This window comes from Equus przewalskii, chromosome 9, assembly GCF_037783145.1.
Source record: "Equus przewalskii isolate Varuska chromosome 9, EquPr2, whole genome shotgun sequence".
Taxonomy (NCBI): domain Eukaryota; kingdom Metazoa; phylum Chordata; class Mammalia; order Perissodactyla; family Equidae; genus Equus; species Equus przewalskii.
In genome coordinates this window covers 25119494-25145106 of record NC_091839.1, presented here as the reverse complement: position 1 = coordinate 25145106, position 25613 = coordinate 25119494, and the positions used below count along the sequence as shown (strand labels likewise).

The window sequence follows — 25613 nt, the reverse complement described above, 5'->3', positions numbered from 1 at the left end:
CAGGGGTGGGCATGTGAACTAAGGCTAAGCAATCAGGTTGCTTCTCAGGGCTTCTGTTGACCTACTGGAGCAAAGATCCATCTCTCTTCTGCTGGTTTTAAATATAGAAGGATGTAGACCTATGAGATGGTGATGGTCGTTGTGCAGCCATGAGGGATCTGAGAATGGAAACTACAGAGAGAAGAGTAGAAAAAGAAACAGAAAAGCAGTTCTTGGTGGATGTTATTTTGAACCTTATATCAAGGACCAATCTAGTTCTACATCTAGATGTTACATTTACGTGAGCTAATACATTTCTTTCTTTTTTTTTTTTTAAGGAAACCAGTTTGAATTGAGTTTTCTGTCGTTAATTGTCGCCACTTCTAATCTTGCCACAGCCTCTTCCATTTGAAGTCTGATCTGGCCCTTCAAATTTGATACTTTACACTCTCTTTCTTAGGTTGCCCTTGACTTTCCTTCTGTCTGTGGAATTCTGCCCTGGGGGCTCCCGCATTGCCCCAACCGCTGCATCCTAGGGAGGATGTATTACTTTCCTATTGCTGCTGTAACAAATTACCACAAACTTGGTGACTTAAAACAAAACGCATTTATTATCTTACAGTTCTGGTGGTCAGAAATCTGAAAAGGATTTCAATGGAGTAAAATAAAGGTGTCCACAGGACTGCATCCCTTCTGGGGGCTTTAGGGGAGAATCCACTTCCTTGTCTTTTCTAGCGTCTAGAGACCTCCAACATTCCTTTATTCACAACTCCTTCCTCCGTCTTCAAAGCCAGCGATCACATCACTCAGATCTCTCCTTCTGTCCTATCTTCTCTGACTCTCCTACCTCCCTTTTTCCTAATAAGGACACTTGTGATTGCATTGGACTCACCTGGATAATCCAGGATCACCTTCCCATCTCAAGATCCTTAACCACATCTGCAAAGTCCCTTTTGCCATGTAGGGTAACATATTCACCGGTTCTGGAGATTGGTATGTGGATATCTTTAGGGGTGGGGTGGGGGGCATTGTTCTGTCTACCATGAAGTGCCAGCGAGAAACTGAGGTCCTCAGTCTAACTTCCCACAAGGAACTATGTTGAACTACCAAAGACCATGTGACCTTGGAAGTAAATCCTTCCACAGTCGAGCCTTGGCTTGAGACTGAAGCCCTGGTGGACATCATTATTGCGGTCTTGTGAAACTCTGAAGCAGAGGATCCACCCATGCTGTGCCTGATCCATAGAATTATGAGATAATAGGTATGTGTTGTTTTAAACTGCTAAATCTGTGATTTGTTATGCAGCAATAGATAACTAATACATCTGTATGACTCACTTTTGCCAATGAGATATTAGCAGCTGTGATGCAAGCTAAAACTTGAAAAAAAAAACAACAACAGTGCGTTTCACCTCTTCTCTTGCTCCTCTGACTTTGCAATGAAGTTATGCCTGGGCTGATCTGCTGGAGGATGAGGCAAGTGGAGCAGAGCCAAATCAGCTCAGTTGTCCTAGATGAGTCTATCTCAGACTAGGTGACAGGCAGCCGACACCCATATGTGTGACAGCCCAGAAAAAATCAGTGAGACCACCTAGCTGACCCATGGCTGATAGCAGATGCAATAGGAAGCCCATCTGAGCCCTGAGGAACCTCCAGTTAGATGCACAGATTTGTGAGCTCAATAAGTTTTCTTGTGTTATGCCACTGGGTTTTATGGATTCTGTTAATCAGATTATGTGGGCAATAGATAGCTGATATGCCCACCTATAATTGTATTATTTTTCTCTTTTTTTTGAGGAATATTAGCCCTGAGCTAACTGCTGCCAATCCTCCTCTTTTTGCTGAGGAAGACTGGCCCCGAGCTAACATCCGTGCCCATCTTCCTCTGCTTTACACATGGGACGCCTACCACAGCATGGCATGACAAGTGCTGCCATGTCCGCACCCGGGATCCAAACCAGTGAACTCCGGGCTGCAAAAGTGGAATGTGCAAACTTAACTGCTGCGCCACCAGGCCGGTCCCTCATTGTATTATTTTTAATAAACCATAACCCTCAAATGTCAAAATCCTGAGGGCAGTGAAGCCTGTGTTTAGCACAGAGGTTGGAACATAGTGGGAATTAAAATCTTTGTTGAAGGAATGAGTACATAACTGAGTTCAAGATGTGGCACAAGGAGATGTGTGTGTCTGTGTGTGCACGTGAAAGAGTGTTGGAAAGATGTCAACAGTTTTGTATAGTGCTTTAGACCTCAGGCTTGTGAAACAGAACAAATGACCCCAAACTTTCTGGCTTTCACGGGTGATCTTGCCATTCCCAGATACAGGGACTATTAAAATCCACCAACCAAAGACCAGAAGTAACAACCTGTTGTCCAAAAAAAGGTTAAGTTTACTGAACTTGCTGCAAGAAGGGAGAGGACATGCCCGGGAACACACGTGGTGGCTCAGTAAGAGCCAATTGTCAGATGACGTCAAGATTGAAGTGTAGGCAGACTCTGAACTCACCTCCTCCCATGGACACAACAAATTTACAACTACTCCTGGAACAATTAACCTTGAGAGAGAACTGAAAACTAGATAAAAAGAACCCTTACAACAAGGGGCAGTGCTGACTGAGGTAGAAGTTCTTTCTGGAGAGAAAAAACCCACCTTCTAGCTGCAGCACTTCATAGCCAGCAGCTAGCAATCTTAAGGTACAAAGCCTTCCCTGGAGGAGTTGGGGATCTGAGCAGGGGAGCGTTACCACAATAAGCAGCTTTTGGACTCAGCATAACCAAGGCAAGTGTCTTAATATCTGGCTTTGCTGGCTGTTAACTACAATGGGGAATTCCCCTAGAAAACCTATCAGACATAAGGGGGAAAAATCCTGCTCTTAAAGGGCCCATGCACAAATTCACCCATTTTGGAAAGCAACCTAAAATCACCAGAAAGAAAGGCACACAGTCCTTTGGTGATAAGAGACTCACTTGATAGGCTCTGGGTGCACCTCAGTGAGAGGTGAGACCTCTCCAGGCTGGGGCCACCTCCCCAGGGACCGAGACACAGGTGGCAACCATTATTGTGACCTAGTACAGGCATGCTGACACAGACGCTGGCAGATGCAATTGGAGTTCTTCCCCTGGCCTGTTAGCAGAGGTCTGCCACACCCACTAGAATGCTGATTTAAGCCAGCTCAGCCAGGGCAGGCAGCCTGCCCTAGGGAATTGCCCCACCCAACAGCAAGCCCTCAGGCAACTTCTGGGCCTACATTGGTGGGGTGCCTGGAACCTCTGCAGCCAGGTGAGTGGGTCCACCTCTGCAGGGCAGGGTGTGTGCAAGGGGCAGACTTGCATTGATGGAGTGTTTAGGGCCTCTGGAGTGGAGTGACTAGGTTCCCTTCGGTGGTTTGGGGTGTGCACTTGGGGCAGGACTGTGTTGACAGGCTGTGTGGGCCTGTAGGTGGTGGGGCTTGTTGGTTGCAGCAGACTTTTGCTTCTCAAACAACCACATAGGGGATTGGCTCTGCCTTCCAATGCCTGAAACAATTGGGTGCTCCCACACCAGGGGCCAGCCCCACCCAGCTGCAATCCTGAGAGAGCTGACCACAGCCTTGCAGGCCAGAGGCCTACAGCGATTGTAAGCCCCTGAGCTTAGCAACCAGACATGCTGGGGGCCTACTCACTTAACAGAAAAACTGCAACAGGAATGTGCTGTTAGACCTTGTAGCTAACTGTGCTGGGGCTCCCCATACCTGATGAAGTGACTAAAGGGACCATAGCAGCTGCATACAGCTGAGCATTACAACCAGCCAGCCAGGGGGACAGCCTGGTCCCCTGGGGACCTGCAGCAAGAGCAAACCTTCAACAACAGAAGGACATACGAGGCACAAACAGGGGACACTCCTGGAACATTGGGGACTGGTGATGAGAGGGAAGCACACTGCTGGGCCTCATAAGCCCACCTCTCCAAGATTGGGAGATGCAGCTGACTTACCTAATACATACATAAGCCTAGAGAAAGAGGCAAAATGAGGAGACAAAGGAATATGTTCCAAGTAAGGAAACAGGACAAATTCTCAGAAAAAGAACTAAACAAAACAGACATAAACAATCTACCGGAAAAACTACAAACTAATATCATAAGGATACTCATTGACCTTGGGAGAAGAAGAGATGAATTTAGTAAGAACTTCAACAAAGAACTGGAAAATATAAAAAAAGAACCAAGCAGAAATGAAGAATACGATACTGGAAATGAAAATTTCACTAGAGGGACTCAATAGCAAAGTAGATGATACAGAAGAATGGATCAGTAAGCTGGAAAACAGACTAAAGGAAATCACCCAAGCTGAACAGATGAAAGAAAGAAAGAATTAAACAGAATGAGGACACTCTACAGGACCTCTGGGACAACAACAAGCACACTAACATCCATATTATAGATGTCCCAAAAGAAGAAGAGAGAGACAAAGGAACAGAGAATCTATTTGGAGAAATAATAGCTGAAAACTTTCCTAACCTAAAAAAGGAAACAGACATCCAGGTACAGGAAGCAAAGAAAGCACCAAACTAGATTAATCCAAAGAGACCCACACCAAGACACATTATAATTAAAATATCAAGAATTAAAGATAAAGAGAGAGTCCTAAAAGCTGCAAGAGAAAGGCAACAAGTTACATACAAAGGAAACCCCATAAGGCTATCAACTGACTTCTCAGCAGCCACCTTACAGGCTAGAAGGGAGTGGCACAATATATTTAAAGTGCTGAAAGGAAAAAACCTACAGCCAAGAATACTCTACCCAGCAAGGTTATCATTTAGAATGGAAGGAGAAATAAAGAGTTTGCCAGACAAGCAAAAACTAAAGGAGTTTATCACCAAGAAACCAGCCTTACAAGAAACGCTAAAGGGATGAGTTCAAGTGGAAAAGAAAGGACCACAAGTAGGAATAATAAAATTATTTTTAAAAACCAATTAAATCACTGGTAAAAGCAAGTATATGGTAAAGGTAGCAGATTAGCCACCTATGAAGGTATTATGGAGTTCAAAAGACAGAAGTACTAAAATCCCCTATTTCCAAGATAAGAGGGTAATGGATACACAAGTATAGAAAAAGAGGTTATATATGATGTCAAAAACATAAAATTGGGCTTTCCCCATTGCCAAGTGGTTAAGATCGTGTGCTCCACTTTGGCAGCCCAGAGTTTGCTGGTTCGGATCCTGGGCACTGACCTACACACCACTCATCGAGCCATGCTATGGTGGCATCCCACATAGAAGAACTAGAATGGCCTGCAACTGAGATATACAACTATGTACTGGGGCTTTGGGGAGGAAAAGAAAAAAAGAAGGAAGACTGGCAAAAGATGTTAGTTCAGGGCCAATCTTAAAAAAAAATGTGGGAGGAGGGGAGTAAAAGAGTAGAGCTTTTAGAAAGAGGTCAAACTAAAGGGACCATACTTAATATAGATTGCTATATACACAGGTTATTATATATGAAACTTATGGTAATCACAAACCAGAAACCTATAATAAATACACAAAAATTAAGAGAAAGGAACCCAAACAGAAAACTAAAGAAAAGCATCCAACCACAAGGGAAGACAGCAAGAGAAGAAGAAAGGAACAGAGAAGAACTATTGAAACTTCCAGGAAAAAGTAACAAAATGGCAATAAGTACAGGCTTATCAATAGCTACTTTAAATGTCAATGGACCGAATGCTCCAGTCAAAAGGCATAGGGTGGCTGATGGATAAAAAGAAACAAGACCCATATATATGCTGCATACAAGAGACACACTTCAGACCTAAAGACACTCACAAACTGAAAGTGAAGTGATGGAAAAAGATACTCTGTGCAAATGGCAATGAAAAGAAAGCTGGTGTAGCAATAATTATATCAAACAAAATAGACTTTAAAACAAAAACTGTAACAAGAAACAAAGAAGGGCACTACACAATGATAAAGGGAACAATCCAACAAGAGGATATAACACTTGCAAATATCTAAGCACCCAACATAGGAGCACCTAAATATATAAAGCAATTATTAACAGACATAAAAGGAGAAATAGTAACACAATAATAGTAGGGGACTTTAAAAGTCCACTTACACCAATGGATAGATCATCCAAGTGGAAGATCAATAAGGAAACATTGGCCTTAAATGACACATTAGACCAGATGGACTTAGTGGATATATATAGAACATTCCATCAAAAAACCACAGAACACACAGTCTTTTCAAATGTACATGGAACATTCTCCAGGATAGGTCACATATTATGCCACAAAGCAAGTCTCAATAAATTTAAGAAGATTAAAATAATACCAAGCATCTTTTCTGACCATAATGGTATGAAACAAGAAATCAACTACAGCAAGAAAATTGGAAAAGCCACAAATATGTAGAGATTAAAACAATGTTACTGAATGACTGGGCCAATGAAGAAATCAAAGGAGAAATTTAAAAAACTCCTGGAAACAGATGAAAATGAAAATACGACATGCCAAAATTTCTGGGATACAGCAAAAGTGGGTCTAAGAGGGAAGTTTATAGCAATACAGGCCTACTTCAAGAAATAAGAAAAATTCCAAATAAACAATCTAACAGTGCACCTAAAGGAACTGGAAAAAGAAGAACAAACAAAGCCCAAAATCAGTAGAAGGAAAGAAATAATAAAAATCAGAGCAGAAATAAATGCAATAGAGACTTAAAAAAGAAAAGAAAAGAAAAGAAAAAAATCAATGAAACTAAGAGCTGGTTCTTTGAAAAGATTAAAAAAATTGGCAAGCCTTTAGCTAGACTCACCAAGAAAAAGAGAGAAGCCTCAAATAAAATCAGAAATGAAAGAGGAGAAATTACAGTGGAAATCTCAGAAATACAAAAGATTATAAGAGAATACTATGAAAAACTATACGTCAACAAATTGGATAATCTGGATGAAATGGATAAATTCTTAGAATCATACAACCTTCCAAAATTGAATCAAGAAGAAATAGAGAATTTGAATAGACTGATCATTTAATCACCAGTAAGGAGATTGAAACAGTAATCAAAAACCTCCCCCAAAATAAAATCCAGGACCAGACAGCTTCCCTGGTGAATTCTAGCAAATATTCAAAGACTTAATCCCTATCCTTCTCAAACTTTTCCAAACAATTGATGAGGAAGGGAAGCTTCCTAACTCATTCTATGAAGTCATCATTACCCTGATACCAAAACCAGACAAGGACAACACAAAAAAGGAAAATTACAGGCCAATATCACTGATGAACATTGATGCAAGAGTTCTCAACAAAATACTAGTAAATCGAATACAACAATACATTAAAAAGATCATACACCATGTTCAAGTGGGATTTATTCCAGGGATGCAGGGACGGTTCAACATCCACAAATCAAACAATGTGATACACCACATTAACAAAATGAAGAATAAAAATCACATGATCATCTCAATAGAAGCAGAGAAAGCATTTGACAAGACACAGCATCCATTTGTGGTAAAAACTCTGAATAATATGGGAGTAGAAGGAAAGTTCCTCAACACAATAAAGGCCATATATGACAAACCCACAGCTAATATCATTAGCAATGGAGAAAAGCTGAAAGTTATCCCTCTAAGAACAGGACCAGAACAGGAAGCCCACTTTCACCACTCTTATTTACCATAGTATTGGAAGTTCTAGCCAGAGCAATCAGGCAAGTAAAAGAAATAAAAGGTATCCAAGTTGGAAAGGAAGAAGTGAAACTATCACTATTTTCAGATTACATGATTTTACATACAGACAACCTTAAAGAATCCACCAAAAGACTTAGAAATAATAAATGAATACAGTAAAGCTTCAGGACACAAAATAAACATACAAAAATCAGTTGTGTTTCTATACACTAACAACAAAGTTGCAGAAAGAGAAATTAAGAATACAATCCCATTTACAATTGTCCCAATTGCAAAAAAAGGAATAAAATACCTACAAATAAACTTAACCAAAGAGGTGAAAGACCTGTACACTGAAAACTATAAAACATTGTTGAAAGAAATTGAAGAAGACACAGAGAAATGGAAAGATATTCCATGCTCTTGGATTGGAAGAATTAACATAGTTAAAATGTCCATACTTCCCAAAGCAATCTGTACATTCAATGCAATCCCTATTAAAGTCCCAATGATATTTTTCACAGAAGTAGAACAAAGAATCCTAAAATATGTATGGAACAACAAAAGACCCCGAATAGGAAAAGAATCCTGAGAAAAAAGAACAAAACTGGAGGCATCACACTCCCTGATTTCAAAATATACTACAAAGCTACAGCAATCAAAACAGCATGGTACAGGCACAAAAACAGACACACTGATCAATGGAACAGAATTGAGAGCCCAGATACGAACCCATACATCTATGGACAGCTAGTCTTTGACAAAGGAGGCAAGAATATACAATGAAGAAAGGAAAGTCTCTTCAATAAATGGTGTTGGGAAAACTGGACAGCCACATGCTAAAGAATGAAAGTAGACCATTATCTTACACAATGCACAAAAATTAACTCAAGATGGATCAAAGACTTGAATGTAAGACCTGAAACCATGCAACTTCTAGAAGAAAACACAGGCAGTATGCTCTTTGACATTGGTCTTAGCAGCGTATTTTCAGGTACCATGCTGACCTGGCAAGGAAAACAATAGAAAAAATTAAAAAATGGGACTCCATCAGACTAACAACTTTATGCACAGCAAAGGAAGCCATCAACAAAACAAAAAGACAACCTAACAATTGGGAGAAGATATTTGCAAACCAGGTATATGATAAGGGGTTAATATCCAAAATATAAAAAGAACTCATACATGCCAACAATGAAAAAACTAGCAACCCAAATAAAAAATGGGCAAAAGATCTGAACAGACATTTCTCCAAAGAAGATATACAGATGGCCAACAGGCACATGAAAATATGTTCAACATCACTGATTATCAGGGGAATGCAAATCAAAACTACAATGAGATATCACCTCACACCCATCAGAATGGCTATAATTAACAAGACAGGAAGTAACAAGTGTTGGAGAGGATGTGGAGAATAGGGAACCCTCATACACTGCTCGTGGGAGTGCAAACTGGTGCAGGCACTATGGAAAACAGTATGGAGATTCCTCAAAAAATTAAGAATAGATGTACTATACAATCCAGCTATTCCACTTGTGGGTATTTATCCAAAGAACATGAAAACACGAATGTGTAAAGATACATGCACCCCTATGTTCATTGCAGCATTATTCACAATAGCCAAGACTTGGAAGCAACCTAGGTGCTCATGAAGGGACAAATGGATAAAGAAGATGTGGTATATATACACAATGGAATACTACTTAGCCATAAAAAAGGATGAAATCTTGCCGTTTGTGACAACACGGATGGACCTTGAGGGTATTATGCTAAGCAAAAGAAGTGAGAGGGAGAAAGTCAAATACTGTATGATCTCACTCATAAATAGAACATAACAACAACAAACAAACACATAGAGACAGAGATTGAATTGGTGGTTACCACAGGGGAAGGAGGGAGAGAGGATGGTGAAAGGGTATGGTGATGGATTGTAATTAGTCTTTGGGTGACAAACGTGATGTAATCTATAAAGAAATTGGAATATAATCATGTATACCCCAATTTTACATAATGGTATAAACCAATGTTACCACGGTAAAAAAATTAAAAAAGAGAGAATTGGGAGGGGTTTCTTCTAGCATTTGGGCTTGTGCTGGATGCTTCTAAGGAAGGTTTAAGAAAGCAGAGAGGATAGGCAGTCACATACAATTATGTATCTGCCTCCCTCCTTTCCTCCTCTTCTCCAACAACAGATGTTTGCTTGGCACTCTGTAGTGTACCATTTCTTTTTGTTTGTTCCCTTCCTTTGAATCTGAGAGGGCTTGTGGCTACAGAGGAAGTGACACCACGTATAGTCCAGTGTCATATGAGGTGATGCAGCTCCTCCCCCCCCCCACTCCCCTCCTAGCCCTTTCTCTCAGAACCTAGCATCCTGCTGTGAAAAAGCCCACACTAGTTCACATGGAGAGGCCACGTGTAGGGGTTCTGGCTGACAACCAGCTGACAGCCAAAATATGAGTGGAGGCACTTCCAGATCATTCCAGCTCCCAGTTGTAGCATCACCTTTAGCTTCAGGTCTTCTCACCTGAGGTCCCAGACATCATGGAGCAGAGACAAACCTGTCCTACTGTGCTCTGTCCTAATTCCTGACCCAAAGAATCAGGAAGATATTAACAGGGTTGTTTTATGCCTCTAAGTTTGGAGTGATTTGTTAGGCAGCAATAATAGTTGAAGCAGCGGCAGGCACTTCTTTGCCAAGAGAATCTTGATCTTGTGCAGTACTCCAAGCTATTTATTCAGGAAATGGGGGCTCAGCTCTAGGAGATGAATCAGGGTTGGTATAAGCCAATCAGGATAACCCTTTCCCCATCTTCTGGTGATTGGTTTAGGGGTGAGCATGTGACTTGGTCTGGCCAATGAGATATAATGGGAAGTCTGCTGCTGCTCCAAGGAAAGACTTTCCTCCATGTTAAAAACAAGAGACAGAAAGCAAAGCTACCTTCCTCCCTTTCTTCTTCCCTGATGCTTTTGGATGATGTCCTGTTAGGATGGCATAGTTGGGACACTGGCAACCATTTGGTAACTATGAGGGGAAAGCCTAGAGACTCATAGAGTAGTGAATGTGAAGCACTGGGATCATTGATACATTGAATTTACCAGTCCTGGAAATAACCATCTGTGGTCATCTTGTTATATGAGGTAGTAGGGTTGCTAGATTTAGCAAATAGAAGCACAGGATACTCACTTAAACTGGAGTTTCAGATAAACAAACATTTAAAAAAGAATATGGGGGCCGGCCAGGTGGTATAGTGGTTGAGTTTGCACACTCCGCTTCGGTGGCTTGAGGTTCACAAGTTTGGATCCCAGGTGCGGACCTACATGCCATTCATCAAGCCATGCTGTGGTGGCATCCTGCATACAAAATGGAGGAAGATTGGCACAGATGTTAGCTCAGTGACAATCTTCCTTAAGCAAAAAGAGGAGGACTGGCAATGGATGTTAGCTCAGGGCCAATCTTCCTCACCAAAAAGAAAAAAGGAATGTGTATGTTTCATGCAATATTTGGGACACACTTATGCTAAAAACATTCATGTAATTATACTTTAGGGAAAATTTGTTTATATGAAATTTAAATTTAACCAGGTGCCCTATGTTTTATCTGGCAACCTAAGCTCATTATCACTTCAAGAGGCAGCAGAATGTAATGCTTATGTTTTTTCTGGAGTAAATCCTGGCTCCTGCTTTTACTGGCTGTGCAGCTTTGGGCCAATTATCCTCTCCATGACTCAATTTTCTTCATCTGTAAAATGGGGATGATGATAATGGTGATGATGATAATCAGCGCACAATATTGTTATGAGAATTAAATTGACATACATAAGGTATGCAAAATGTATATATATATGTATAATTTAAGTGCTGGCTACTGCAGTTTATCCATTCACCTACTGTTGTCAGTGTACTGAATTTTGGTCATTCTGATAGGAGCATAGGGGTAGACTGTTCTTTTAATTTGCATTTCCCTGAGACATATGATATGGAGCATATTTTCATATGCTTACTTGCCATCTGTATATCTTCTTTGGCGAGGTGTCTGTTCAGGTCTTTTGCTTATTTTTAAATTGGGTCGTTCTTTTCCTTATTGTTGAGTTTTAAGAGTTCTCTGTATATTTTGAGTAGCAGTCCTATATGAGATACGTTTTTTGCAGTATTTCCTCTCAGTCAACGGCTTGTCTTCTCATTCTCTCGCTTAAACCACTTTTTAAAGACGCTTGATGTCTTGAGGCTGATGCGTTATTACAGAGACAGAGAAATACCCTTCTTAGGCTGGTGAGATGTCCAACCACAGCACCCTGTCCTCCTTTGACCAAGGGTGGCCAATCCATCGTTCCTTCTTGTGTCTCAAGGATGGAAAATGCTTGGAGCTGATACATTGCAAGGATTCCAGAAGAGAGTCCATTGGTCTTGGATCCTTGGAATTGCCTCAGTTTTGTGTTTTCTGAGATATAGTGATTTGGATTTTCCGTAGATTCTACCAGCTGCCTCATAAAATTCCAATAGAGTCAATATTTTGTTAGCTATTTATTAATTCCATCAACAGATCTTTATTGAGTGCCTACTATGTGTTAAGCACTATTCTAAGCACTGGGAATATAGTAATGAACAAAATAGATGAATCCCTTCCCTCATGGAACTTACATTCTGGTCAGAAAGTCAGACAATATACAAGGTGAATTATGTATGTCACATGTTCGATGGTGATAGGTGCAGTAGAAGGAAAGACGGGCTTCAGGCATGGCTGAAGCAGCTTCAACAATACCAGACTATACAAACTGGAAAGGGGGATATGGAATTCCTGGGTGTTTTTCCTCTCTGCCCTCAGATCTCTGAGGGGATTTGAGTCCAAAGAATGAGAGATGATGCAGGAGACCTGACTTTCATACACTGAGTGGCAAAGGACTCATGGAGTTAAGTCCTGATAGTTCCAAGGCAGAAACCAACGGCAAGCTGCATGTTGGAGCAGGGAGGGAGAGAACGGGGAGTTCCTGCAAGGAGTATGCAGATTTTATGGGCCCCTCAATACTTCCTCCAATAGAGACATGGAGGCCTGGGCTTCCTTTGCTCTTGACAGAGTCAGTTTCTGTTGCTTGCAATCAAAGACTTCTAACAGACACACACCCAGGCTGTGCCAGGCTGTGTAGTGGGCACTGAGGAGAGAGAGACAAATTACACAGACCTTGTCCTCAAGGAATCTCCACGCCAGAGGGGGAGTTAAACAATCACATATTAATTACAATTTATTGAGCATCTGCTATGTACCAACCCCAGTGAGACATGCATCACATATGTAATTTATTTAATTCTCATAATAAGGTCCACAGAAACAACTCAGAATGAACCTAAATCAGATCATGTCCCTTCTGTGTTAAAATTCTTCAGTCACTCCTCATTGTAACAGAAACAAAATCCCCCCAAATACAGACACTTTACTATGGCTCCCAAGGCTTTATAACATTTGACCTTTCCCTAATCTCATCCAAATGCCCACCTGCCTCAGGATCTTGATGCTTGCTCATTCCTCTTCCTGGAAAAATAATAACAAAATGTTAATGATGATGATGATATTAATAATAATATTTTATCCACATTCTTGCCAGCATTTGTTATCTCTTGTCTTTTTGATAATAAACATCATTACAGGTGTGAGTTGATATCTCATTGTGGATTTGATTTGTATTAGGGAAGACGTGTTAATTTTAACTTCATTCTGCCAGCTTGCCCACCAGAGCAGCTGTATCTGCTTGCGCTCCCACCAGAAGAGTAGGAGAGGACCCATTTGTTCACAACCTTCTCATGGAACTGGGCTTTTCCACTGTGGAGAGGCGACTCTTCTCCACCCGTATGATGGAAGGAGGGAATGAATAGAACAGAAGGGCCATCTCCCCACTGCTTTCAACTGGGCACAGAGGGTAGATAATGAGCCCTGATCCTGAGGTCTTCAGGGAGAATGACATCTTCAAGGTCCCTGGCCAGGAGTTGATACCTCATTGAGCCTGCCTTCAGCCAAGCCTCTGAGCTGTGGACGCACTGAGATCTGAGATTTCATCTTTATCCTCTTTGGGACCAGAGCATCTTTTGGTTACTCAGGGAGAAAAGGGTGGTTCTTCCTAGGATCTGACTCGGGGCGGGAGGTGTGGATGCCCCCGTTTTGCTTTGTGAGTTGGTGAAGATTCCTGGGCTCGAGTTTCCTGCCACATCCATGACTTTAAGGTAACCTTACAGAACAGAATGATGGTAGGAGCATGGAGATGGAGAAAGAAGACTGCTGGGTCACGTGGGCAGAGACTGACCCACTCAGGGTTCCACTTTTTCTCGTCTGAAAGTGAAGATCATTGGCTAGTCTTCAAGAAAACTTTACAGTGCATAACCGTAAAACAATCCCTCCTTCCCTTCCTAACTTCCTCCCTCCCATCCTTCCTTCCCTCTGTCTCTCCTGCCCTTTTCCCTTCTTTCATCTCTCTCTTCCTTCTTCTCTCCTCTCAATTCTTGTTCACCATAACTTGTTAAAAAAAGAAAGATAAGCCCATAAATTGTCTACAAAGATGTTCAGTGTAGCATTCTTTAGAATTTAAAAAAATTGAATATAACTTGATCATGTAATTATGATTATAATGAGACAGCACTTATCAAATGTTTTCTATATGCCAGGACCCACGTTAAGAATCTTAATGCATTAGCTCGATTCATCCTCACCACAAGCCTATAAGGTAAGTACTTTCACTCACCTTGTTTGGCCAAAAAAGAAACTAAAACTTCCTCATGTAACTTAGAATTAGTTAAATATTATTTGCCAACACTGTATTACGAGATATTGTGCAGCCATTAAAATCATGATTATGAACATTTTTATTAATGTTGAAAAATATTTCATGAGTGAAATACACTAAGATGCAAAATATGATTAAAAACCAATTGCAATTTTGTTTTAAAAATGAAATCTATTTTATACGTCTAATTGGAAGAAAATGCATCAGACATTCACAGGGATGATCTATGGGTAGTGAAATTACAGGTAAGTTTTCATAAACCTAATTTTTTCTGATTCCAAAGTGTTAGATGAAATTAGTAGGAATCAATTCATATAAAACACTGTGTCCATAACAAAAATCTCAAGGATATAAGCCAAGCTGTAAATGCTGGTTATTACTTGGAAGTAGGAATTGGTTTCTGGGGAATACTGTCTTTCTATTTTGGACATCTTGTATTATTCAAATATATTTTTTAATTTTTATTTTATTAAATTATGGTAAAATACACATAACATAAATTTACCATCTGAGCCATTTTTAAGTGTACAGTTCAACAGTAAGTACACTCACATTGTTGTGACCCAACCTCCATACTTTTTCATCTTGTAAAACTGAAACTCTGTACCCATTAAACAACTCCCCATCTCTCCCTCTCCAGCCCCTGGCAACCACCATTCTACTTTCTGTCTCTACAGAATTGACCACTCTAGATAACTCATATAAATGAATCAAATATTTTTACAGCAAGTGTGTTTGTTTCTGAAGGTCTTTAATTCTTTCTTCACTGTCTAGAATTTTTCAGAAGCAAAAATTTTAGAAGCAGAATACATGCCATGGACAAAATTAAAAATGTTCCAAGAATATATGATGACACATGTCTCTTGCCTCACTCACCCCAGTGAAACTCACCTGAGGAAACCACTATGGGCAGAATCTTATGTGTCTTTCAAGAAAATCCATTGAATACATTGCATATACAAATATGTACATATATTTCTATATTATTAAGCATAAAGTATATATATTTCTGTATTATATTGTATATAATCTCATCTGCCATTCATGGAAATTATAGCATACTCTCCACAGTGTTCTGCACCTGCTTCTCATGTATTAATACCATTGCTGCCTGTGCAACTACTGAGGAGCTGTAGAGTTTTCCATTGTGAGACTACACTGTAATGCATTTCCCCAGTCCCCTACCATGGACATTGGGTTCCTTCCAATATTCTAGTCTTAGAAACAATTCTCTGCCACAACTAACCTCACACACAGACCTTTGTGTGCACATGCAAACCTATTAGCAGGATAAATTCCTAGAAGTCGCCTTGCAGGGCCACGGGAATTCCTGAGTGTTAGTGTGGGCTGATATTGCCTCTATACCCTCCAAAGAATTTGTTCCAGTTTATTCTCTGCAAACTATGTATGTGAATGCTAGTGGAAAGATTGTTGTAACCATTCTTAAAGTGTTGGGGTAGAGGGACTGTCATGGGAGATGATAAACTTCCCATGCTGAGAGATATGCAAGCAAAAGATTGACAACTACTTGGTGGGGGATATTGTCATAGCCATGGCTCCAGAATCACAGAAGGGAAGTGGGTGAGGTCACTCAAAGAAACCAAAGATTTTACAACTTGATGACCCTATCCATACTCTAGGGAGTGTAGCTCAAAGCCCATCAAATGTTTAGCGAGTTATCGGCCTCGGCACCTTTGCACATGAAAAGCCATAGAGCGGGCTCCATGCCTCTCACTGATTTCCCGGTGTTGAGAACAAAATAGGAACCATGTCTGAGATGTGCCCAGATATCCCCAGATACTATATTTTTCCTTTACAACATGGCAGGTTAGGTCTTCTTAGCTCCAATTAACTTATGTGTAAACAGAGGCTCAGAGAGGGGACAAAACTGTCCCAAGGTCACACAGCTAATAAAGGGTGTCTGATTGTTTACTTTTGATAGTTAGTAATAACAATGACTGTCATTGAGCTGTTACTAGATGCCAACTCCTGTTCTATTGATTAGTCTGGGTTAACTCTTTTAATCACCATCATTTAGAAGTTACCATTATTGACCCCATTTTACAGGAGATGAAACTGAGTAGTATAGTAAGAGTGTATGAACACATTTTCCTTGAAAAAAATTAAAATTTTATGGTAAAACTAACTTCCCTCTTAGCCACAACCCTCCTCTATTCTCTCTCCACTTCCCAGTGGTGTGTTTTTCCAAGCTGGCATTTCCTCTGGGTGCTGAGTATTGTTTGGAGTCTGACATCACTGGATTCTCATAACCCTGTGGATCAGGTCTTTTTTTAAAAAAATTTTCCCCCAGTTTTTTTTACTAGGGAATGGAAATTCAGAGAGGCAAATGTCCGTGCCCATGATCACCTGGTCAGGAAAGGATGGAGGCCAGATTTGAACCCACCTCTGTCTGAACTTTGCTTATGATCCCACAGTTCAAAGGGAGTTGAGGACATAATTCTCACTGGGTAAGTGCAAATGCGAATGGTCATGGATGACTTTGTCCACCAGGACTGAGAGAGGCAAGTAAGGGAGTGTTCTGGGTGGTTTGGGTAAATAAGACAGGGGTATGGGAGGGAACTAATGTATTCACTTGTAAATTAGTTATTTATTACCTGCTGTGTCTAGAGCCTGCATAGGACAGAGCTTATCCTGGAGCTGGACACTCTGGGTTCAGATCCTCACTTTGCCATTTACTTGGGAAAAGTTACATAATTTCTCTGACCCTCAGTTTCCTCAAACAGGAAATGAGAATGACAATAAGAGAACTACATACAGTTGTAGTGAGCACCCAGTTAAGGCCAGTGGTTCTTACACCCTCCCCCTTTCACACAGGCAGAGATGGAAGTTTGGAGAAGTTAAGTCAACACCGTCTCTCTGAGTAAGCTCATCCAATCCATGATGTTGAAAAATCTCTCTATGCTGACGATGCCCAAATGTTTATCTCCATCCTGAGCTCTCAGCTGAACCCTAGACCTGTGAGTCCAACAGTCTCTGTTACACCCAACTGGGGAGTCTCACAGAACTCACACTCATGTCCCAAGCTGAACCCTCATCTTCCTCACCCAAACCCCAAAGATGATCATCTCCAGGTCTTTCCATCTCAGTAAATGACATTATCCTGCTGCTCTGGCCAAACCCCCAGGAGTTACCCTTCATTTATCCCTGTCCTCCATCCTTCATATCCAATGCATCAGGAATGCTATTGACTCAACCTCCAAATTTCATCCTGAAATTGTCCGCATCTCCTCATCTAGACGCCTACCACTATAGTCTCAGTCACTCTCATCCCTCACCAGGGCTATTGCTGTAGCCTCCTGAAAGCTCCTCCTGGGTCCACTCTCACCCCCTGACAGCCTGTCTTCTGCAGAGAAGCCTAGTTACCTAGCACAGTGCTGGGACCAGAAGAGACACTCAATCACTATCAGATGAATAAATAAGACTAGGGAGAAATTTTCAGAAGAATGGAGGCAGTTGGGGTCCCTGGAGAGGTGATGGCGACCCATGCTGGTTCAGGTACCAGAAGAGGAATCCAAAATATGTCCACCAGGAGACTGATACAGAGTCTCCAGTCTGGGATGCAGGGACTGTGTTCTATGATTCTCAGGAGAAATACAGTCCCCTGGTCGTTTTCCACAATGCATCCACTCACATCGCTCTGATGGGGAACGGGTTGGGGCCACCAAGAGCAGAAACAGAGAAACCATTTATGAGCCTATGACATCCTTCACGTGAGAGATGTTCATAGCCTAAACCAGGGTGGTTGCCATGGAGACAGTACAGTGTAAGACCACTGATAGATGTCTGGTGTGGTTTGTCATCACCTCCCCAACTTTGAGAAGTGAGAATATGAACCTGGTAGATGGGAGGGCCTGAGTGTGAACCTCTGGTCTACTATTTACCAGTTGTGTGACTCTTGGAAAGTTATTCAATTTAAAAGTGCTGGTTCCCCCTGACTTTGAATAAGACACTTACATTCTCTGGACTTAATTTTCTTTATCAGCCATCCTGAGACATAGGCTTGTTGTTGTTGTTGTTGTTTTACTATAAAACCCACTCATAGATGAGAAGTTGAAGCTTGAAGGAAAATAGTCATCTTGCTGGCTTTGCAGTGTTAATAAATGGCAGACATAGAGCTTCAACACTTAATTCTTGACTCCAGCTGTCATTACTGTGCTTTATAGTCAGATACCACATGATCTGAGATTGGCATGATTTGGGGGCAATGTGGAGAAGAGTGGGTACAGCTAGCGTGAGCAGTGAGTGAAGATGGGGAAATTATGAGAAGACTGTGTTTAAATGGAGGGGAGCAGTGAGGAATGAGAAGAGATCCTCTCCTTGGCTATTCATGAAATATTCTTGAGCTGCTACTGTGTGTGCTGGACACTGATCTACGCCCTGGAGAATGGAACTACGTATGAGACAGATGTTCAGCCATTTGATAAATATTTATTCAGCACCGACCATGGTCCAGGCATTGTGTTGGGGATAAAATCATGAGCAAGACAGAGGTTAATGCATGCAATAAGTGTTGATGGAGCATCTAAGAGAGCCAGACATGGGACCAGGGGTTGGGATGTCATTCTAGAAACGCCTTCATGTCCTCCTTCTGAGGAAGGCATCCCTCTATTTCCCCAAGGCATCCTGAGGTCAGGAAACAGGCCTGATTTTCCTGTTCATCCTCAAATCTCAGCTCAGTGCCTGGGGTAGTAAATACACTCTGGCTAAAATAAATGAGTGAAAATGGGGTCCACACCTACATTCAGGAGGGCCTGAAAGCCAAGACAGCATATTTAAGCTTCATCTGACATGTAATAGGAGAATAGAAATGACATGATGAGAGTTTTGAACTCATTTAACAAACTCTGATCCCCATGGACGTGTTCACCACCACTTACCGAACACTTACTATGGGCCAGCCCTAGTGCCAAGGACTTCCTTGTATTATTTCATTTATTCTTCACAAAAACTCCTGTAAGAGAGAAGTTATAGCGCCACATAATGCAGAATAAATCATGCTGGGCATTAGACGGAAAGGTGTCTACTCCCATGGTGTTCACAGTCTATAGGAGGAAATAGCCTTTACTGACCAAAAACTAAATTCAACTGAATTCCAGACTGTGCAGACAGTGGAGGGCATGGCAGGTCATATTCTTTCTAGTAATGAGGGGAGGGGATCCTGAAAAGGAAATATTTGAATTGAGACCTGGAGGATGAGAAAGGTCCAGCAACACCAACAGCTTAGGGGGAACAGAAGTGTGCAAGCGCAAAGTGAGAGGTGAGAGAAAAATGGTAGATATGGAAAATGAGGTCTTTGAAGATGGACTTTGCGAGAAGATCAGAAGGAGATGAGGATGAAGAGGTAGTCAGTCCAGGCAGGACCCTGTAAAAGAGAAAGAGTGATATAAATATCCAAGGAAAGAGCATTTCAAGGGGAGGGAATGGCCAGTGCAAAGGCCCTGGGGCAGGACAAGCCATTGTGCATGGAGCTCAGTGGAGATGAGGTCACAGGGGTGGGCGGGGTAGGCCAGCCAGGGCCTCGTGGACTTTGGTAAGGGTGTTGAATCTCATTCCACGTTCACTGGGCATGCAAGGAGGGTCCCACATGTGGTGTGATCTGATTTGTGTTTTAATAGGATAGGTCTGCTGCTCTGTCCCACCTCTGTTGGGGACAGAGGTGAGGCAGGTGCTATTCTCCTCTTTACCCTTCTCCTTACGTCTTCCTCTCCCCCAGGCTCTGTGCCTCCCTGGGTGCGGTCCCCACGCCCCACCTGGGTCCATGCCGGTGGCCTTGGGCTCCCCCGGCGCCCCCGCAGCCCCGCCCTGGGCCAACCAGAGCTCGGGCCGCGAGTTCTTCCTTCTGGGCTTCGCGCACGTGCCGGCGCTGCGGCCGCTGCTGGCTGCGCTCTTCCTGGCCATGTTCCTGCTCACGCTGCTGGGCAACGCGCTCATCGTGCTGCTGACCGCCCTGGACCCGGCCCTGCGCGCGCCCATGTACTTCTTCCTGCGCCATTTGGCCCTGGTGGAGATCTGCTTCTCGCTGGACATCGTGCCCCGGCTGCTGGTGACCCTGCTGCGGCCCGGGCGGGGAGTGTCACCTGCGGGCTGCGCCCTGCAGCTGCTCCTGGTGCTGTCCTGTGTCACGTCCGAGTGCTTCCTCCTGACCGCCATGGCCTGGGACCGCTACGTGGCCATCTGCAGGCCCCTGCGCTATGGCGCCATCATGAGCCCACGACTCTGCCACCTGCTGGCTGCCACGTGCTGGCTGGCTGGAGTCCCTGTGTCACTGGTCTTCACAGTCTGGCTGTTCCACTTCCCCTTCTGTGGACCACGTGGCATCCGCCACTTCTTCTGTGACATCGCCCCTCTGCTGAGCCTGGTGTGTGCGGACACCAGGGTCTTGGAGGCCAACGTGTTGGCGGCCACAGTGCTGGTCATCATGGTTCCCTTCTGTCTGATAGCCGTGTCCTACATTGGAGTCTTAGCCACTGTCCTCCAGATGTCATCAGCCACTGGGCGCCACAAGGCCCTGTCCACATGCGCCTCCCACCTCATTGTGGTGGTTCTGTTTTATGGCACAACAGGGGTCATCCACTTGCGACCCAAGGCCAGCTGCTCCCCAGAGAGCAAGCAGGTGGTGTCCCTCTCCTACACCCTGGTGACCCCCATGCTCAATCCCCTCGTCTACAGCCTTCGGAACAAGGAAGTGAAGGCTGCCCTGGGGCGTCTGTGCTGCAGTTACTAGGGCTCTGGATGCCATGAATGACCTCTTCAGGACCACTTTTCAGAGTCAGGAATTGTTAGTGTCTGTTTTTGCCAGGAATATATGTGCAAATATGTGGTGCAGCTCTCTGATTTTTTTCCAGGTTATCATAGTTTTTCCTCTTTCGGTCATGGTGGTGCTAATTTCACCTTTCTGTCCAAGAAAAGTCACGTGACCAAGCACACAGTCCCTGAGTACAATTATTTGGTAGTGGTGGACAAATGTACCTAATTTGAGTCAATTAATGTGTGTCAGTCAGCAATTGCCACAACAATGTTGTGTAAAAATCAGCCTAAAATGTAGCGTCTTGAAATATGTTATTTATTCTTGTGGATCTTTAGTCAGCTGAGAGTTAGCTAATCTAGGCTGGGGTCCTCTGGGTGCTTCTTCTGATCTTGGCTAGGTTTGCTCATGCAAATGAGTATTGACTGATGCAAGCTCAGCTTAGCTGGAGGACACTCTGGTCCATATGTCCTCCTGGGTCCAGAGGACTAGCTCTGGAGTGATTTTTCTCATTACAATAGCTGAGGTAGATGGACCAATTGTGTGATGGATTTTCAAAGCTTTGGTCACATATCCAATAATATGCCTTTGGCCAATGCAAATCATATGGCCAAATCCAAAGTCATGGGACAAGGAAGTACATTCTGTCTACTTGTGGGAGGAACAGTGAAGTTATGTGACAAACGACATAAATATGGGGAGGAGTGAGGAATTTGAGACATTAGCATCTACTTCAGAATGCCAGACATTGAGATTTTTGTTCAAATTTCTCTTTGTCAATAGACTTGGAGCTGTGAAGATGTAAGCTTGTAGATGCCAGCAACTATCTGGTCTTTAACAGGGGAGTTCCTGCTTGGTAATGGAGTCAGTGCAGAGAAAATCAGAACCAATGGTGGGGAGGGAAAAGATGTAGTTCTAATAACTTTGTTGAGTTTCTGGATCCAGCCATGCCTGAAGTTTGTTCCACCCTTGGGAAGTCCTCTTATGTGAACCACTAAATTCGCTTTTTACTTAAGCTGGTTTGGGTTGGTGTTCTGTCTCTTTCAGTGATATGATTTACTGATTTCTTCTCTAATAACTAGCCCGATACATGAGTTAGTTTATTTCCTCTCTCAAGCTCTTAAGAATATATTTTTTAAATATGGGTAAATGTGTCAGAGGAGAAGTTCCTTCTCTTCAGCTTATAAACTACCTTTAAAAGGATCTGTTTTTTTCTAGAAGACAGACATGGGTTTGAATTGTCATCTTTATTTCCTTGGTTGCACAAACTGGTACTTGACTTGACTTTCCTGAGCCTCAGCTTTCCTCTGTGCAGTGGGACTAGTAACCATTCCCCCCACAATGAGTGTTAACATAAAATGGAGGGATGTGTGTAAGCATCCAGCACAGTGCTTGGAACACAGTAGATGCTCAGTTAACGGTCTCCATTCATTATTCCCATAGTTATTCTCACAGATTAAAAACCACAAGAGTCTGTCTTCAGGAAGAAACAGTCAACAGTATTCCCAGGAGGCTGGGTTTGGCATTTGAAGACTTAGATTGCAGGTGTGGAACCACAGCCCTCCATGTGGGCTGTTGGACAACTCTCTTCACATGTGAGGCTCAATTTCACCCTTTATGAACAGGAATGGGTGTGAGGAATAGCCCCTGATCCACCTGCCACCACCCAGGATTATCACAGAGATCTAATGAGACAATCAGTATAAAAACACAACTACGGCACATGGCTGAATGGATTTCTGTGCTTCGTAATCAAACCAGGTCTGCCAAGTTTCCACCTCTCCTAGGTGATTTCTCCTCAATTAGCATCAAACAACAACTGTGGATTGAACACAAACTACGTGTCAGGCACTTCTCTAGACCCTCAGGATGCTGTGCTGGATAAGACGGCATTGTCTGTATCCCCATGAGCTTTCAGGAGTGTGCAGCATTTTCTTGAGATGAGGTTCAAAAACACCTGGAGTGGTCGTGAAGCATGACGATGCCTGGGCCCCACCCCTGGTCTACCAAATCAGAAATGCTGAGAACAGAGTCCAGGGATGTGTGTTCAGAAAAAGTGCCCCACATGACTCCAATGTAGAGTTGGAGATCTACTGGCCTAGCGTGTACCTCATTGGAAAGGAGGGGACAAAGAAGACCAACGCAACAATCCAAATACAGATACTAAAAGGAAGATGGTCTATAATCTAACCAAACTCTGTCTTTCCTATATTGAAACTCCGAGGTCTTCACCACTGAAATCTGCTCACTCTACTTCAGTGAGACAGTTATGACCAAGACTAGGATCCTCAGTTCTTGGAATATATCACTTGGACTATAGAAGTGGTCATCTAGCCATCAACCCAGTGTCCAGTACAACTAGGGAGAAGAAGAGGTGAAATACTGAGCCTCCAGGTATCCACTAAGCCATAGCTTTCCTCAACCACAGGGCGTCTCTCATGGATGTCTGTTGTTTTTCCTGCCCAGCACTCATTCCCCCTTCTTCAGGTAACTGCACCTGGATTTGTCTTTGGGAAGCTACATCCAGCCTATTCCCTGCATTCTCCACTCTCTTCCCATGTGGTGGGTATTAATCCTCAAACTAAGCCAATCCAGCACTTCCTCCCTAGAACTGGATTACTGAGTGAAGCAAGGACTGAAATGGAGCTGATTTTTCTCTGTGGTGGGCCTGGTACTTTTAGGCTTATGGTTTACCAAAACTTCCCTGGTCCATGATCCTGGCAATATATGGTCCTTCAACAATCCATAGTCTCCAACAACTTTCTTTATTGGCTTAAGTAACACAGTGTTAGCTTCTATTTTTATCAACCAAAGGACTTAAAATTATACAGTACCAGCCTCAGTTTCCTGCCTGACACTACAGTTCTCTGGCCTGGACTCAGGGGTTGCCAAGGTCAACTTTCCAGCACTCTTCTCTAGAAGATATCCTTGGGGTTTTTTTGTCCTTCTAACCATTGTTTCAGGTTCTACTTGAAAACAATGACTCCTGACTTTGAGAACCTTATGGCCTTGTAAACCCTGACTTCAGAGCCCTGGTCCCTGGCTCACACCTTCCAACAACCAAAGAAGACAAGACTTCCCCAAAACCTTTGAGACACTTGGTTCCAGGCCACTACCCTCCCAGATCCCTATTCTTCCCTCCAATTTCCCCCACCCCTTATGTATCATGAGAAAGCCTCACAAAGTTCAGGCTATTTTCTATGAGATTGAGGACTTTCTAGGAAGTGGGAAGCAGAGCCCCCTCCAATCATCAAACATTCCCAGAGTATTCACTATGGATCCAGCCCTGTGCTTGCCTCCGTGGATACATAAATAAAAGACAAGTTTCCTCTTCAGCAATAACTCTATTTAGTTGAGGACACATAAGATTAAAAAATTATAATTTAGTGTGAAGAATATTATAGCAGCACACTGAGCCATTATCATTACGCTGAGATGGGGATGAACTAGTATGTACTGAGTTTCTACGAAGTGTCAATTACCATGCTGGATGTGTGACACCTATTTGCTAATGTAATTTTCCAAAAGATGTCTTGGCTTTATATCGGTCTCATTGGAATAATAATATTGCTTCCATGTGGGGAGAATTTAATTTAAACTGAGCTGAAAGACTTACCTGCATTAACTAATTTTATCCTCTTAATAACCCCGAGAGGAAGGAAGGGTTATCCCGTTTTATAGGGAGGTTCAGAAAGAGAGTAGATTGTGAGGGTCCTACAGCTATTGAGATTTGGGTCAAGAGCTGAATATCAAGTCTGTCAAGCTCCAAGTCTCCAGAACATTCTTCTAACCTCATTTGGAGGGTAAATGATTAACCAACATTGGCCAATCCCCTACCATGGTTCCAGAGGTAATTCCATCACACCATACTGCTTTATCAGAAGAGGGAACAAATTCTGTGTGACTAGAGAAAAGAGAGGCTTAAATATTTTTAAAATACTGTGGATTTTGATTTAAAACTTTAAAAATTAATGGAATTCATTGTGAGAAAAGGCAATCTCTTCTCAGAAAGGACGGTTTGGGTCAAGTTCCTCCGGAGTCAATGTACTTTTGGTTTCTAGCTGTTTGTACGATCAAGGATAAAGATGTGGAAGTAGTCACAAAAATATCTTAAGGTTGGATATAAAAGATATATTAATTTTAATTGTGGTAAAATATACATAACATAAAATTTACCATTGTAACCAAGAGAAGTGTACAGTTCTCTGTCATTAAGTACATTCACCTTGTTGTGCAACCATCATAACCATTTGTCTCCAGAGCTCTTTCCATCTTGAAAAATGGAAGCTCTATACCCATTAAACACTAAATCTCAATTCTCCTTTCCCCTAGCCCCTGGCAGCTACCACCCTACTTTATTTCTTTATGAATTTGTCTCTTCTAGGTACCTCATATAAGAGCATCACACAGTATTTGTCTTTTTTGTGACTGGCTTATTTCACTTAGCGCGTCTTCAA

At 42.5% G+C, this 25613-nt stretch overlaps 1 protein-coding gene across 1 annotated transcript; it reads left to right on the top strand.

The window, feature by feature from the left end:
- The first annotated feature begins 3118 nt into the window (after positions 1-3118).
- LOC103556508 (olfactory receptor 10A7-like) lies at positions 3119-22376 on the top strand. The gene is made up of 4 exons (XM_070558683.1): positions 3119-3258; positions 14272-14330; positions 16702-16858; positions 20125-22376. Exon 4 carries the CDS (start codon positions 20170-20172, stop codon positions 21133-21135), a length of 966 nt encoding a protein of 321 aa, XP_070414784.1. The 5' UTR covers positions 3119-3258; positions 14272-14330; positions 16702-16858; positions 20125-20169; the 3' UTR covers positions 21136-22376.
- Positions 22377-25613: the final 3237 nt, after the last annotated feature.